Below are 14,123 nucleotides of genomic sequence, written 5' to 3'. Positions count from 1 at the left end.
CTATCTCAAAAATAACCAATATAAAAAGGGCTGGAGGCATGGGTCAAGCAGAACCTAGAAAGTACAAAGCCCTGAGTTGAAACCCTAGTACCACCACCAAAAAAACTTTAAAAATACCCCCAAAACCCAGAGCAATAGACCTAAACAGACATTTCTCAAAAGAAGACATACAAATGGCCAATGGATATCTGAAAAAAAATGCTTCATCAGGGAAACATAAATCAAAACCACAATGAGATATCACTTCATGCCAGTAAGGATGGCTTATTACCCAGCATGTTTTTATATGTTATATTACTTTTATTAAAAATAAACTTAAAATAATTATGAATACCTACAGATTAAAAAAAATCTTAAGTGGTTGTTTTGCTATTTCATTCTGAAGAATAAGAGATGGGTTTAATGGGAGCCCATGCAGGTGTGGCAAGACTAAATGAGGTTATTTTTTTTTCTTTTGGTGGTACTGGGATTTGAACTCAGGGCCTCATGCTTCCTAGGCAGGCATTCTACCATTTGAGCTACTCTGCCAGTCCTGTGAGTTATTTTCTTGATAGTCCAAGATTCATAAAAACAGAGACATTCTCATGATTTATGAACTTCAGCAAGTCTTCAAAGGTCATCAGCAGTACAACAGTGAAGAGAGGCCCAAATGTGGCTTGGGAAACAAGGGCTGTTTCAGCCCAGGGGTTCTTCTTAGTTGAGTTATAGGCTATGATATTTTGTGTGTGGGGGGGGGAGCAGTTGGCGGGGGAGGAAGAGCCTATGAGATAACAAGAGATAGTTTCACAGAATGTAACAAAGAACAAGGGCTCCTAAGGATGGGAGAGGAAATCAACTGAGGATTGGGGAGAAAACATCAGGTTATAGACCACAGTGAACAACCTTATCAAAAGGGCTGAGAGGAACTGGAGGAGTGGCTCAGGTGGTACAGCAACTGTCTAGCAAGTGTGAAGCCCTGAGTTCAAACCCTACTACTGTCAAAAAAAAAAGTGCTGACAGCTTTCTCTTTTTAGAAGATGCCAGAAAAAAAGGCAGAACTATTTATATTTATCTGTTTTGCTATTCTACTATCAGTTAGTAGAATAGCTATCATTGAAGAACCAAAAACCAAGATAGGAGACAACAGTGGAAGAATTAGTTTTAATAGATTTCTTCATATACTGATTCAAACATGGAGCTGGGATTTCAGAATTAGGTAACAACCTCTAAAAAAAAAAAAAAGCAAGGAAGGAGAGAAATGCCTTAACATGTTGAGAAGGACTAATATTATACTGATTTTCATAAAAGAAGAAAAGGAAATTTCCAAACCATGGACTGAAAAACTTACTGTCAGTCTTTGACACATTAAAAAAAAAAAAAAGTAGATTAGACAGCATCTAAGAGCGCTTAAGAAACCAAGTCTTTCCCACAGGAAATGACATAAATTCAATCAAGAAAGTCACACTAATCTCTTTTTTTTTTTTTCTGGATCAGGAAATTCAAAGAACATTATTATACATGGTGTTTTATCACAAGTTCATTTAGACAAATAATCCAGATACTGACAATAAAATGAAATATGGGCTTGCTGATAACAGGGTAATAATTAGTACATATGTTTCACAGCATGACAGTAATATATTGCTCAACATTCAATGATGATGGAATGGAGAAGCAGGAATTGTATATATTAAGGTAGAGAGGACACAGCTAAAAAGGTGACCGGCAGAGTTAAGTTTCAAGTTAACAGACTAAAAATGGAGGTTTGGATTAGACAAGATGTAATGTAATAGGAATAAACTAGGAATTTTTTTGAAGATTTACCAAGGATTTATTTTTAGTATAAGAGGAGAAAGTGTGGGGACGGGGAGAAGACAGAAATATTTTCTGATCCCCATGCAGGAAACAGAAGCAAAGACTCAAAATGGCGGTTCAGTATCTGTGGTCTTATGCTTTCCTGGGATGTGGGAATCAACATCACCAGAAGTCTAGCAACCCTAACCATTAGGTAATGGTTCTGAGTACCCAAGATGGGTGCTGTTAACTAATATGGAGATGTTATCTAGGCCCACCCAAAACACAGGAACAATAGGTGGGCTTTAGGACTTCCCTTAGCCAGAGAAGCTTTTTCCTCTACTCCTTCAAGGAGTCTTGCAGCAGGTAGCCCCTGTTAAGTCTCCCTGTTCCTGTAACTTAACAACTAAAAGGAGATGGGAGGACACTAGTTGCTCAGGCTTTTCAGTTTTTACTTCCTTGTTCCAATGTCTGAGTCTGTCCCTTTAAATATTTATTAGAATAACACAATTTCCCTGTTCCCTCATCTATCTATCTGGCCACATTTCCCCCTAAACAACTTTGGTTCTTTTTAATCTTAAAAGGGGTTCAGAGGGGCTGTACCCCTTCTATGTCTTCTATGTCTGCTTCCTGCTGAGACTGGGTGATGGCCCTACCTAGAAAGGGAACCAAAAAGTCATTTCCCTATTTTAAATTTAGGACATGATGAAGAAAATTCAGTTGGCAGGAAATTTAGTTGACAGGCTACCATTATCAGAACCAGGAGACATCAAGCTATTCTTTTACTAAAAGAGAAATCAGTGAAAATTAGGATATAATTTTTTAGATGCCTCAAGTACAAGATGAGAAACACTGTTCTGATAGGCCCAATTTGTGGAGAAAAGGTTTGCCTATTTTGACTAGAAGATGAATATAATAACAAGAACTGGCTAGACAGAGTGGACAGTGAGCAACAGTCCTACCACTCTTTTGATGAATCCAGTCATACCTGAAATCTATACTTTGTTTTCCTAAGGACATTTAGAAATTGGAAAGAGTACAGAAGGGAGACCAGAAAGCCATGTCACATAAAGGAAGGTTAAGGAAGGGGCACAAAGCCTATGCTTCTATCACCTAAAGTGTTATTGTATAAATGAAGAAAAGACTTAACAGTGTTGTTTTAAGACTCACACAACAATTATCAGACAGAAGCTGCCTCCCTCATAAATGGTTCTCATGTCATCACTAGATGTTTGGGCAGAGGCCAAAGGACCATTAGGAACTTTGCCAAAGGGACTGTAGTGCTAGGAAGCAGGTTTTCTAGATCACCTTGAAGGTCCCTTCCAACCATGAAAACTGTGATCTTAGAGAAAAGGAAACCAAAGCTATTTGACAGGAGTCACTCAAAAGCAGCAAAGTCCCTCTTGATGCAGAATAGTGTGACACAGCATGTTCCAATTTGTGCCCCTGAATACTGTCAGAGAGGTTAGGGACACAGGCTTTGGCCAAACTAGCCTTCAAATCCCAGTCTTTCTGCATATGTAACCTTGGGCAAGTTTCTTAACCTTTTAGCACCTTAGTTTTCTCATCAATAAAATGGAAATGATAAATGCCTTGCCTCAGGCTGGGGTTGTAGCTAGAGTGGTAGAGCACCTGTCTAGCAACTGTGAGACCCTGAGTTCAAACCCCATTACTGCAAAAACAAAACAACACAAAAAAGCCTTCCCCTCACAGGATTGCTGAAAAGATAAGTTAATCAAGTAGCAGAGAAAAAAGCCTTCCCCTCACAGGATTGCTGAAAAGATAAGTTAATCATGTAGCAGAGGAAAAGCATTTAACAAATGGTATCTTTTATCATTGCCAGTATTAATAGTAATAATACATAACTTGATTGGTGTGGCTTGAGAGTTAAGATGCTTATTTTCTACCTTCCCCATTCTCCCAAGAAGCAGAGTCACTTAGATGACTGTTTAGAACTGAAAGAACACCAGATAATGGCAGTAACTAACACTTCTTGTGAGACTAGAGTGAGGGAAAGTTGGGGACACACAAAAAATATGACTTATTTTTTATAGTGGTGCATACCTGCGGTAGGAAGAACAGTCTGAGGCTGGCCCCAAGCAAAAATATAAGACTGTACCTAAAAAAGTAATTAAAGCAAAAAAAAAAAAAAAAAAAAACAGAAACAAAAAAAAGAGCTGGGGGCATGGCTCAAGTGGTAGAATGCTTGCCTAGCAAGGGCAAGGCCTAGAGCTCAAACCCCAATACCACCAAAAAAAAAAAAAAAAGAGTAGGCTTTAGGAGGGTTTGTCAACTCCAACAAAACTGGAAAAGAATTCTGAGTGCATGACCAGGGATGCTTTGTGGAGGAAGTGACAGGTGAAAAGATGAGGCATGGGATAAGCAAAGTGAAAGGTATGAACATGGCTAGGGCTGGGAGCCAACAGGTATGGTAAAATTATAAGGCTTTCGGGCCGGGTTGTGACAAGGACTCCAGGGTCTTGGCCTGGCCCGGACTGGACCTGAATGCCACTGCTGCACAGCTGTCTCTGGCCTTCACAGGACCTTTCCTGGTACAGAAAGCCACTCAAGCAGATGCCTGAAACCTCAGCCTGCAAGAAAGACAAGCTCATATTCCTGACTTGAACTCATAACACAGGAAAAAGAGTAAAGCAACTTCAGAGTTGAGCTCTGCATTCAAGCTACCCTATCCACTAGGATCGAATGAGTAGGAACACGGTCTGGGGCTATGGCATTATATCATGTATTATCCAGCAACCGACCAAAGGTGTTAAAGAGCAAGGCTTTAGAGTCAGATAAACTTGGGTTGGAATTCTAACTCTACTAACTCTGTAACTCTGGGCAATTTATTAAACTTTTACAGTCAGATTCACAATAGCTAAGTTATGGAAACAACCAAGATACCCCACAACTGATGAATGGATTAAGAAAATGTGGTATTTGTACACAATGGAATTTTATGCAGACATGAAGAAGAATGAAATCTTATCATTCGCAGGTAAATGGATGGAACTGGAGAACATCATTCTGAGTGAGGTTAGCCTGGCCCAAAAGACCAAAAATCGTATGTTCTCCCTCATATGTGGACATTAGATCAAGGGCAAACACAACAAGGGGACTGGACTTTGATCACATGATAAAGCAGGAACACACAAGGAAGGTATGAGGATAGGTAAGACACCCAAAACACTAGATAGCATTTGTTGCCCTCAACACAGAGAAACTAAAGCAGATACTTTACAGCAACTAAGGCCAATAGGAGAAGGGGACCAGGAACTAGAGAAAAGGTTAGTTCGAGAAGAATTAACTTAGAAGGTAACACACATGTATAGAAAAGCAATGCGAGTCAACTCCCTGTATAGCTATCCTTATCTCAACTAGCAAAAACCCTTGGTCCTTCCTATTATTGCTTATACTCTCTCTTCAACAAAATTAGAGATAAGGGCAAAATAGTTTCTGCCTGGTAGTGAGGGGTTAGGGTGCATAAGGTGGGGGGTAAAGGATGGGGCAGGAGGAAGAGGGAAGAAATGACCCAAACATTGTATGCACATATAAATTAAAAAAAAAAAAACTTTTACAGTTTCCTCCTTTGTAAAATCATGATAAAAATGTATTCCTCATGGTGACCATAGCTGAAGTGGTAAACATATGCCTTGCAAGCACAAGGTCCTGAGTTCAAATCCCAGAACCTTCCTTTTCCTATAAGCGTCCTGAGGTGACCTGTGAAAATGGCTTGCTACTCTCTTGACCTGGAAAACCCCACAAAGTCACACAAGTCAAGAGACTCAAATCTTCATATTCACTTTTAGAACACTCAAGAAACTGCCCAGGCTATCAAGGGTATGCATATCCAAAAAGCCACCACGTATCTGAAAGATGTAACTTTGAAGAAGCAATAGGTGCCATTCTGGCATTACAATGATGGAGTCGACAGGTGTGCCTAGGCCAAACAGTGGGGCTGGACACAGAGTTGGTGGTCAAAAAAGAGTGCTGAATTATTGCTGCACATGCTTAAAAATGCAGTGATGCTGAACTGATGATTTGATGATTCTCTGATCATCAAACATATCCAGGTGAACAAAGACCCCAAACTGCACCACCATACTTACAGAGTTCATGGTCTGGTTAACCCATACATGAGTTTCCCTGCCACATTGAGATGATCATCACTGAAAAGGAATAAACTGTTCCTAAACCAGAAAAAAAGGTTGCACAGAAGAAAAAGATATCCCAGAAGAAACTGAAGAAACAAAAACTTATAGCATAGGAACAAATTAAGCATAAAATATATGCAAATAAAAGTGAAAAAAAAAAACCATATTGCTCACAGGACAGTGCCTGGTAAAAAAAGCAAATTCCCAACAAATAGTAGTTATTATTCCATTCATTCAACCCATGTTTACTGAGCTTTTATTTTTATCAACCAAACATGGCTAGAAACTCACAGCACAGCATAGGCCTCCAACATGCAATCAGAGGGCTGCCTACTAAGTCCTTTATAAACACTGATACTTGCAAATATAACAGAAAGAGGCCTTTTGCATTCATTGATTTACATCAGAATGGAATAATAAATAGGATGTAGACTTCAAAAAAGGAATAGTTTCCCCTTTTATTTGTAAGTACTTTGGTAAGACTGGGACAGATGACTGTAATGATAATTCAGGGTGAGTTGTAGGGAGTAAAACACACTAATATCACAGGATAGGATTAGTTTACCTTTCTCTGACAACACACTATTATTGGGTGGTTTGTATTTACCATGAATTTATATTACCAATAAAAGTGCTAATAGCTTTCTCTACCAATCCCAAAATTACTCCAACTCCCCTAAAAAAGGCTTCACTGTGATACACTTACACTACATTTAAAGGCAAAGAAAAGTTAATGCCTCTATAAAAAAGCAGAAAGTGAGTAAGGATATATAGAAACACAGGCTCTCATTTCATCTATGTCACTAAATAATGACTTTTTCTGGGACTCTTCAGAGAAGATAATTTCTTTTTTTCCACTTACAACATTTGAGACACACCTTGCCAGCACCTCAACTTTAAACTCAGAATGGAAACTTCACAAGTTCCTTCCTTTGGGAGTGCATGGATGAGGAAAGATGTGAAGGACAAAACCAGAAGCATGCGACAATGGCAGGAAAAAGTCACTTTCTGGGAAATATAAGGAAATTTCCCCCCAAACACCCTGTACCTTTCTTCATAATGTCTCGGTCCAAGGCTACATTTCTCTGGGCAAGATTTACTTCTGATCGAAAATGGAAGCGCTTAGCTCGCTGTTCTTTCTTTTCAATTGCTTCCTAGAAAGTACAGAAAAAATCAAAAAGGTAAAACACAGAGAAGGAAAGTTAAACCACAATGTGAGGCATTGGAGACAGCCCTAAATCAGAAGAAATATGCAACACTGCACCTTGAATGGATTTTACAGAGAACTGGATATTCAGAGTATGTAGTGAATAATTAATTTATAATTAATAATTAATATATAATTAAATAATAATTAATTTATAATTATCTCCATCCTATCACAGCCAATCACTGGGACAGGGTAGGAATGACTATTTGTTTATGAAGTTTTCTGGCATTTCTTTATCAGCAATCATGCCAAAGAATTACAACTAAACATCTCAGTATCTCAATTTTCCAAGAGCAAAAACTGAGGTACAAAAAAACTAAGGCTTGTGGGAGGTATTTCAGCTAGCTAAAGGGGCAGATCTTTTGACTCCAATGCTATTTCTAGAAGCCTTGCCACCAGCACCACTTTCTCTGTGGGCATGGTAATCACACCAGTCATGTTCTTCTACATTATGTCTGCCTGAATGGTCCAGTCCCTAAAGCAACTTCCGTGTTTAAAAATAACACTGATGCAAAGAAACTCCTCTATTTCAGCCTGGTATGAAATCACCAGTTTTCTTTTCTTTTTTGCAATGCTAGAGATAGAAACCAGATCCTTGCACGTGTTAGGTAAGTGCATTACCAATTGAGCTACACCCCCATGGGTATTTTGTTTTTCAAACAGGTATCACTACTACCTTTGCCTCAGGTGGCCTCAAACTCACAATCCTCCTGCCTCCACCTCCCATGTAGCTGGGATTACAAGCACGACCCTGCGTGCTCAACCACCAGTTTTCATTTATAAGTAACAAGAAGTATTGACACTTCACTGAGAAAATATTTCCAAGAGATAAAACGAACCCAGGTCCAACTGTGGCTTTCTGATGGCTGTTAGGAACCCTTCACTAATTATATACTGACTTTGCCACACTAATGAAGGTCTGACTAAAGAAAGCTTATGTAACTTGATAAAGCAGCAACACTTCTGTTATTTCTTAATAGCTGTACTTGTTTTCTTCATTGAAGTCTTCCTAGTACAAACAATAATCTATTTTCTTTTAGTAACAATTTAAATAACAACTCTGGGACTACCATTTATTTTCCCATAACTTATTTTATATAATGGCAAGTAATATAGGATTGAGACAGTTTATGGCTATAACCCCAGATATTTGGGAGGGGGAGATTAGGAGGACTGCAGTTCAAGCCCAGCCCAGGAAAAATTGGTAAGACCCCCATCTCAACAAACAAGCCAGGCATGATAGTTCATGCCTATAATCCCAGCTATGCAGGAGGCATAAGTAGGAGGATCACAGTCAAAGGCTTCATGGGGGGAGGGGGGATTATGAGCTCCTATCTGAAAAACAGCCTAAAGCAAAATGGGCTAGAGGCATGGCTCAAGTAATAAGAGACCTCGTAGCAAGTGCAAGGCCCTGAATTCAAACCCCAGTACCACCAAAATAAAAATAAACAGGTTACTTCTTTCCCATTACAATAATAAGACATTTTCGCCTTATCTTGTTTTCTTATCTTTCTAGAAAATGATTAGCTCTTTCTTTTGGCCTTTAAGTAATCTGAGACAGAGACAAACTGAGATCTTGAGATAAACTACAATAAAAAAGTATAACATATTTACTTTTATTTTTTCTTTTAGGTCTCCAATATAGCAATATTCAGAAGTATAATTGAAGATTCTGTTCCAAACTTAATCACACATATTTAAATCAGAAAAAAATGTCAAAACTTGCCAGGTGCCAGTGGCTCATGCCTATAATCTTAGCTATTTGAGAGGCTGAGACATGAGGATCATGGTTCAAGGCCAGCCCAGGCAAATAGTTTTGAGAGACACCCCCCATCTGCAAAACAACCAGAGCAAAATGGACTGAAGGCATGCATGGCTCAAGTAGTAGAGTGCCTGCTTTGCAAGCACAAAGCCGTAAGTTCAAACTACAGGCCCCCCCCAAAAAAAGTCAAAACTGGATTAAAGCAAGAAATATGCATTGACTAACTATAGTAAGGAAAATAACATGTTTCACTCCAAGGTGTTACAATGGTCATACTATGGTAACAGCAATCACTCGGCAAAAGGCAATATTCTCACATGTTGAGAATAACTCGGTTGACTTGGCCTTCAAAGTTTAGACAGATACACAATTAGAAAATCCTGTTTTTCAGCCAGCTGTGGTGGTGCATAGCTGTTATCCCAGCACTCAGGAGGCTGAGAGAAAAGGATCACAAGTTTGAGGCCCATCCAGGCTACACAGTGAGTTGAAAGCCAGTCTGGGAAACAAAGTGAGACTCTGTCCTCCTCCTCCCACCAGGAAAAAAAAAAAAAAATCACTCACACAAAAAAACCTTCTATTTTTCTAAGGCTCAACCAATATTAGGAATAGAGACATTTACCAAGGGCCTACAATGTGCTAGGTAGTGCTCATGTTTTGTTTTTTGAAAGTGGAAACACTTTTCCAGGAGGCAGAGACAGAAGATCTGAGGTTCAAGGCCAACCCATGCAAGAGTCACTGAGACTCGGTCAAAAAAATAAACTGGGGCTGGGGTTGTTGCTCAAGTGGTAAGTACCTACCTAGCAAGCATGAGGTCCTGTGTTCAAACCCCAGTACTGTCAAGAGTCATAGGATTCCATCTATATGACAAGATCATAGAGATGGAGAACAGATTGGTAGCTACCAGGAGTTAGAAGTGATGGTGATGCTGGAGCATGATTATAACGCAAGGTGGAAAAAGAAATCTTTGTGGCATGTAACAAACTCTTTGCCAGGTGCCCACGGTTTACACCTGTAATCCTAGCTACTCAGGAGACAGAGGTCAGGAGGATCACGATACAAAGTCAGCCCAGGCAAAGAATCCACAAGACCCTATCTCAAAAACACACAAAAAAGGTCTGGCAGAGTGGCTCAAGTGGTAGAGCTCCTGCCTAGCAAGCATGAGGCCTGAGTTCAAAACCTCAATACCGGAAAAAAAAGAAACAAAAAATGCTGAGCATCATGTAATCCCAGCTACTCAGGAGGCACAGGTAGGAAGCTTGAGACCCTATCTGAAAAACTTAAAAGCATAAGGACTGGGGGCAGTTGCCTTGCAAATGTGACCCTAAATCCAATCTCCAGTACTGCCAAGTTAATTAATTAATTAAGTAGAAACAAAACACATTTTCAAAGAATGGAAATAGTATTTTAAAAAAAGGGGCTGGCAGAGTGGCTCAAGCTTAGGTAGGAACATCTATTAGGCATAAGGCCTGAGTTCAAACCCCAATGCTGCCCCCCAAAAAAGCATTCCTGGAGCCAGGTGTGATAGTGCACACTTATAATCCCATTACTTGGGATGCTAAGGCAGGAGGATTGAGAGTTGGAAACCAGGCTGGGCTACATAGTGAGACTCTGTCTCAAAAAAGAAAAAAAAGAAAAGAAAAAAGAAAAAAATTGCTGGTATAGAACCCTTCTGTGCTTTCTTAAGCACAGGTATCTAGGTATGGTCATTTTATCTTCTCACAATGCAAGAACACAGTACTACCCGGATGTTTCCAGGATACATGAAAACACACCATCACCATGTGACAATTTAAAATAAAAAAATTTTAATCTAGCAACAAAAGAAAAAAAAAAAGTATCTGTAGTTCTGCAAGTCCTAGGGATCAAGTTCATTAAGTTCACCTGCATATCAAACTCAAAATTCTAGCCAGGAGTGGTGGTTCAAGCCTAGCTACTTGGGAGGCAAAAACCAGGAGGATCAAGGTTTGAGGCTAGCCTGGACAAAAAGTTCGGGAGACTCCATCTCAACCAATAGTTGGACAGGGAAGCACAAATAGGAGGATCAAGGTCCAGGCTGGCCCTGGCATAGAGTAAAACCCTATGTCAAAACAAAAGGGTGAGGTGTAGCTCCAGGTGGTAGACTACCTGCCTACCAAGTATGAGACCCTAAGTTCAAATCGCAGTACAGTCAAAAAAGAAAAAGAAAAACAATTCTGTCTTACTTTGGAGGTCACATCGATTCCTGTGATGAAGCTGCCAGCCTTGTTTTCATATCTTCTGCTTGTATCCTAACACAAAAAAGAAAGGTAAGAAATTCTGACAGCAAAAATCTATGCTAAAAGGCAACCTGACAACTGGTTCTTTTTGAACAGTCATTCTTTTCAACAGGCCTTCTCTATCCAGCAACCCCTTATTAAAAAGAAGCTCATCCCTTTGACTCCATAGAAATCTTTTCTAGGTCAAAGCCTGTTCAAAACCTTTAGGAAGTCAAGTGCTGGTGGCTCATGCCCATAACACTAGCTACTGGGGAGGCAGAGACCAGGAGGATCACGGTTCCAAGCCAGCCTTAGCAAACAGTTTGAGAGACTCTATCTCAAAAATACCCAACACAAAAAAGAGCTGGTGGAGTGGATGAAAGTTGTAGAGTGCTTGCCAGGCAAACCTGAGGCCCTAAATTCAAACTCCAGAACAACCAAAAAAAATTTTTTTAAATAATAAACTTCAGGAATTCCATCAACTGAAAACGTAAAGACTTTCATGAAAAATGTCAAAGATGAGGCACAGTCACTTATCTCCCCAACCAGACTGGACAAATTTCCCCATGCAAGGCCACCAGGTGGAGCACAAGCCTCCACCAAAATGCATAAAGTTCAGATTCACCCCCAACTCCTGGGAAACACAGCACAGTGCAATGAAGAGGATGGGATGTGCAAAGTCTCAGCTCTGATATTCACTAATTACATTACTCCATACAATTTCTTGGACCTCTTGATTTCCTGCATGGTATCTGCCTGTCTTCCCGAACTCTTTCTCTGCTCTCCCCTTTGTGCTTCACAGAATTTAGTATCTCTCCAACTAAACAATCTTGTTCCGGTCTCAGAGCCTTTTGTGCTTGCTGTTGCATCTACTCGGAATGCTCCCTTCCATCTGCACATGGTTGGCTCCTTGTTGTCATCTGGGATTCAGCTTAAATGTCACTATCTCAGGACTTCCCTGACCATTCTATCACACTCTGCTTCATACTCTGCCCACCTTCCCAGCACCTGAACTTTCTATCCGATTAACAGAAATGGTTTATTTACTTGTGTCTCCCACTAGAACATAAAACTCCAAAGGACAGTCTGATCTTGATCCAGCACGTAGGACTACCCTGGCACAAAGTGGAGGATGCAATACACACAATATTGAACTGAATGAAGGGATGATATCTACATCACAACTGCACTGATATTAAATGATATCATGTAGTATCAATATCATTTGCTATCACTAGCCTTAGCCTTTTCCCATAACTTCAGCTTAAAAGCAAGATTTGCTGACATGTAATTTTTTTTAAAGTTCATATTACGTGTGAATCTGAGCCATCCAGGCCTCATCAGAGTCATCTAAGACTATCAAACCTCAAGCCTAACACCCCTCACCATTCCACTGCGCTACGAGACCAGGGGCTGGTCCCCTGATACTCTGGTTTCGAATGCAGGTGCTACACGGCAGAGGAGATGCGCCGGGCGAGATGACTCTGGCGTCACAGCAGCTACAATGCTCGCTGCGGCCAAGCCAGCCCTTCCCCGCGAGCGCCGTTTCCAGACGCCACCTACACCCGGGCAGGACCCACCAGGAGACCCGGAGGACGGCGCCACCTCCGTCAGGGCCCCTCCTCGCTTGCTCCCCAGCACCGCCCCGCGCCGAGGGGCGGGGGGGTGTCCTCAACGCTCTCCCCGCTCTCCCCACCTCCTCCAGCCCTCTCAACACTGATTTCCGGGCGCTCGGGCGTCCTTTCGCTCGCCCCGGGTCTCAAGACTGGCCCTCGTCTCGCCCCCCGGCGCTCGCGCCCCTCTCCCCCTTCCCGGACTTCCCGGGCCGAGACGCCCATCACCTCCCCTTCCGGCGAGGCGACCTCCTCCTCGCCCCCCGCCCGTACCGGGATCAGTTCTTTCAGCGAGCGCCGCACCGGCACGATCTCCAGCTCGCCCTCCTCCACCTCCATGGGCTCCGGCTCGCCACGCTCCAAGCCAGACTCCACCTCAGGTGACGGGAGCCCCAAGGCCGGCCCCAACGGGGCCTCCGCCTTCACAGACACTCGCAGGCCGCGTACGGCCGCCATAGCTGCCGCCGGCTGCACCACTGAGAACACGCCCCTCACACCCGCCGGCTAGAGCGCCGCCGACACCCGCTACAGAAGAGAAGCCGCTGCTGTCTAGAGCGTCGCTTACCTCGGCCAGAAAGCGGCTCTCATCGCCGCTGCCCCCTCGCGGTTGGAGGAACCAATGGACGGCTTGGGGCGGGACGTGATGACAGAGGGCAGGACCTAGTGGGACTGGGGTCGGGACCTGTAACTCTGTAGAGAAAAGATCTGTAATCTGGGGTTACAGAAGATCTATACTCTGAGAACTGAGCCTTTGCTAAAAACTGATGACTGAGTAACCAGCATTTGTACCAGACACTTCTGATCATTTAAACCCTTACAACTACCCTATGAATTAGGTCATGTTATTACCTTCATTTCGCATGTGAGGAAACTGAGACATAGAAATTTACCCAAGGTGCATGCTATTTAAGGGACAAAATCTGGATCCATGTCTAGGCAGTCTGGCTCTAGAACCCAGAATGAGCCTCTTGGTAATCTATAGGTTTGTAAAGTTATTTGCCTTGTAAACCCTTGTCTCTTTCAAGTTTTCCAGTTATTCATCCATTTGATACATTCAAGAATTAAGGCCAACTGGATGGGGTAGTTCACACCTGTAATGCAAGCTACTCAGGAGGCACAGACTGGGAGGACCAAGGTTCAAGGCCAGCCCAGGCAAAAAGTTAGACCCCACCTCATCCAATAAGCTAGTCTGTGGTGGCACATCCCTGTCATACCAGCTACACTGGTGGCCATACATCAAGGCCCAGGTCGGCCCTAAACAAAAACACAAGACACTACCTGAAAAATAAAGCAAAAAGGGCTGAGGCCTGGCTCAAGTAATAGAGTGCCTGCAGGCACAAGTCCCTGAGTTCAAACTCCAGTATCACTGAGACTCCA

General features: G+C 41.9%; 1 protein-coding gene across 4 annotated transcripts in view; it reads right to left on the bottom strand.

Annotated features, from left to right (window-relative positions):
- Nucleotides 1-13,245, bottom strand: part of Ncbp3 (nuclear cap binding subunit 3) — a 41,468-nt gene extending 28,223 nt beyond the window's left edge. For 3 of the 4 annotated variants that reach the window (XR_012438783.1, XM_074047173.1, XM_074047172.1), the window contains exons 1-3: nucleotides 13,020-13,245; nucleotides 11,101-11,166; nucleotides 6,976-7,081 (exon numbers count right to left, since the gene is read on the bottom strand). Coding sequence is in view for 3 of the 4 variants with exons in the window: in XM_074047173.1 (XP_073903274.1) it covers nucleotides 6,976-7,081; nucleotides 11,101-11,166; nucleotides 13,020-13,202 (355 nt within the window). In the remaining variant the exon portion in view is untranslated. Of the gene's footprint in view, nucleotides 1-6,975; nucleotides 7,082-11,100; nucleotides 11,167-12,829; nucleotides 12,884-13,019 lie in introns of those variants that run through there. The other variant, XM_074047174.1, reaches the window with a different exon arrangement.
- Between the last annotated feature and the right edge of the window lie 878 nt (nucleotides 13,246-14,123).

This window comes from Castor canadensis, chromosome 11, assembly GCF_047511655.1.
Source record: "Castor canadensis chromosome 11, mCasCan1.hap1v2, whole genome shotgun sequence".
Classification (NCBI taxonomy): domain Eukaryota; kingdom Metazoa; phylum Chordata; class Mammalia; order Rodentia; family Castoridae; genus Castor; species Castor canadensis.
The sequence above is the reverse complement of the archived record's forward strand: the minus strand, read 5'-3'. Positions and strand labels throughout refer to the sequence as shown.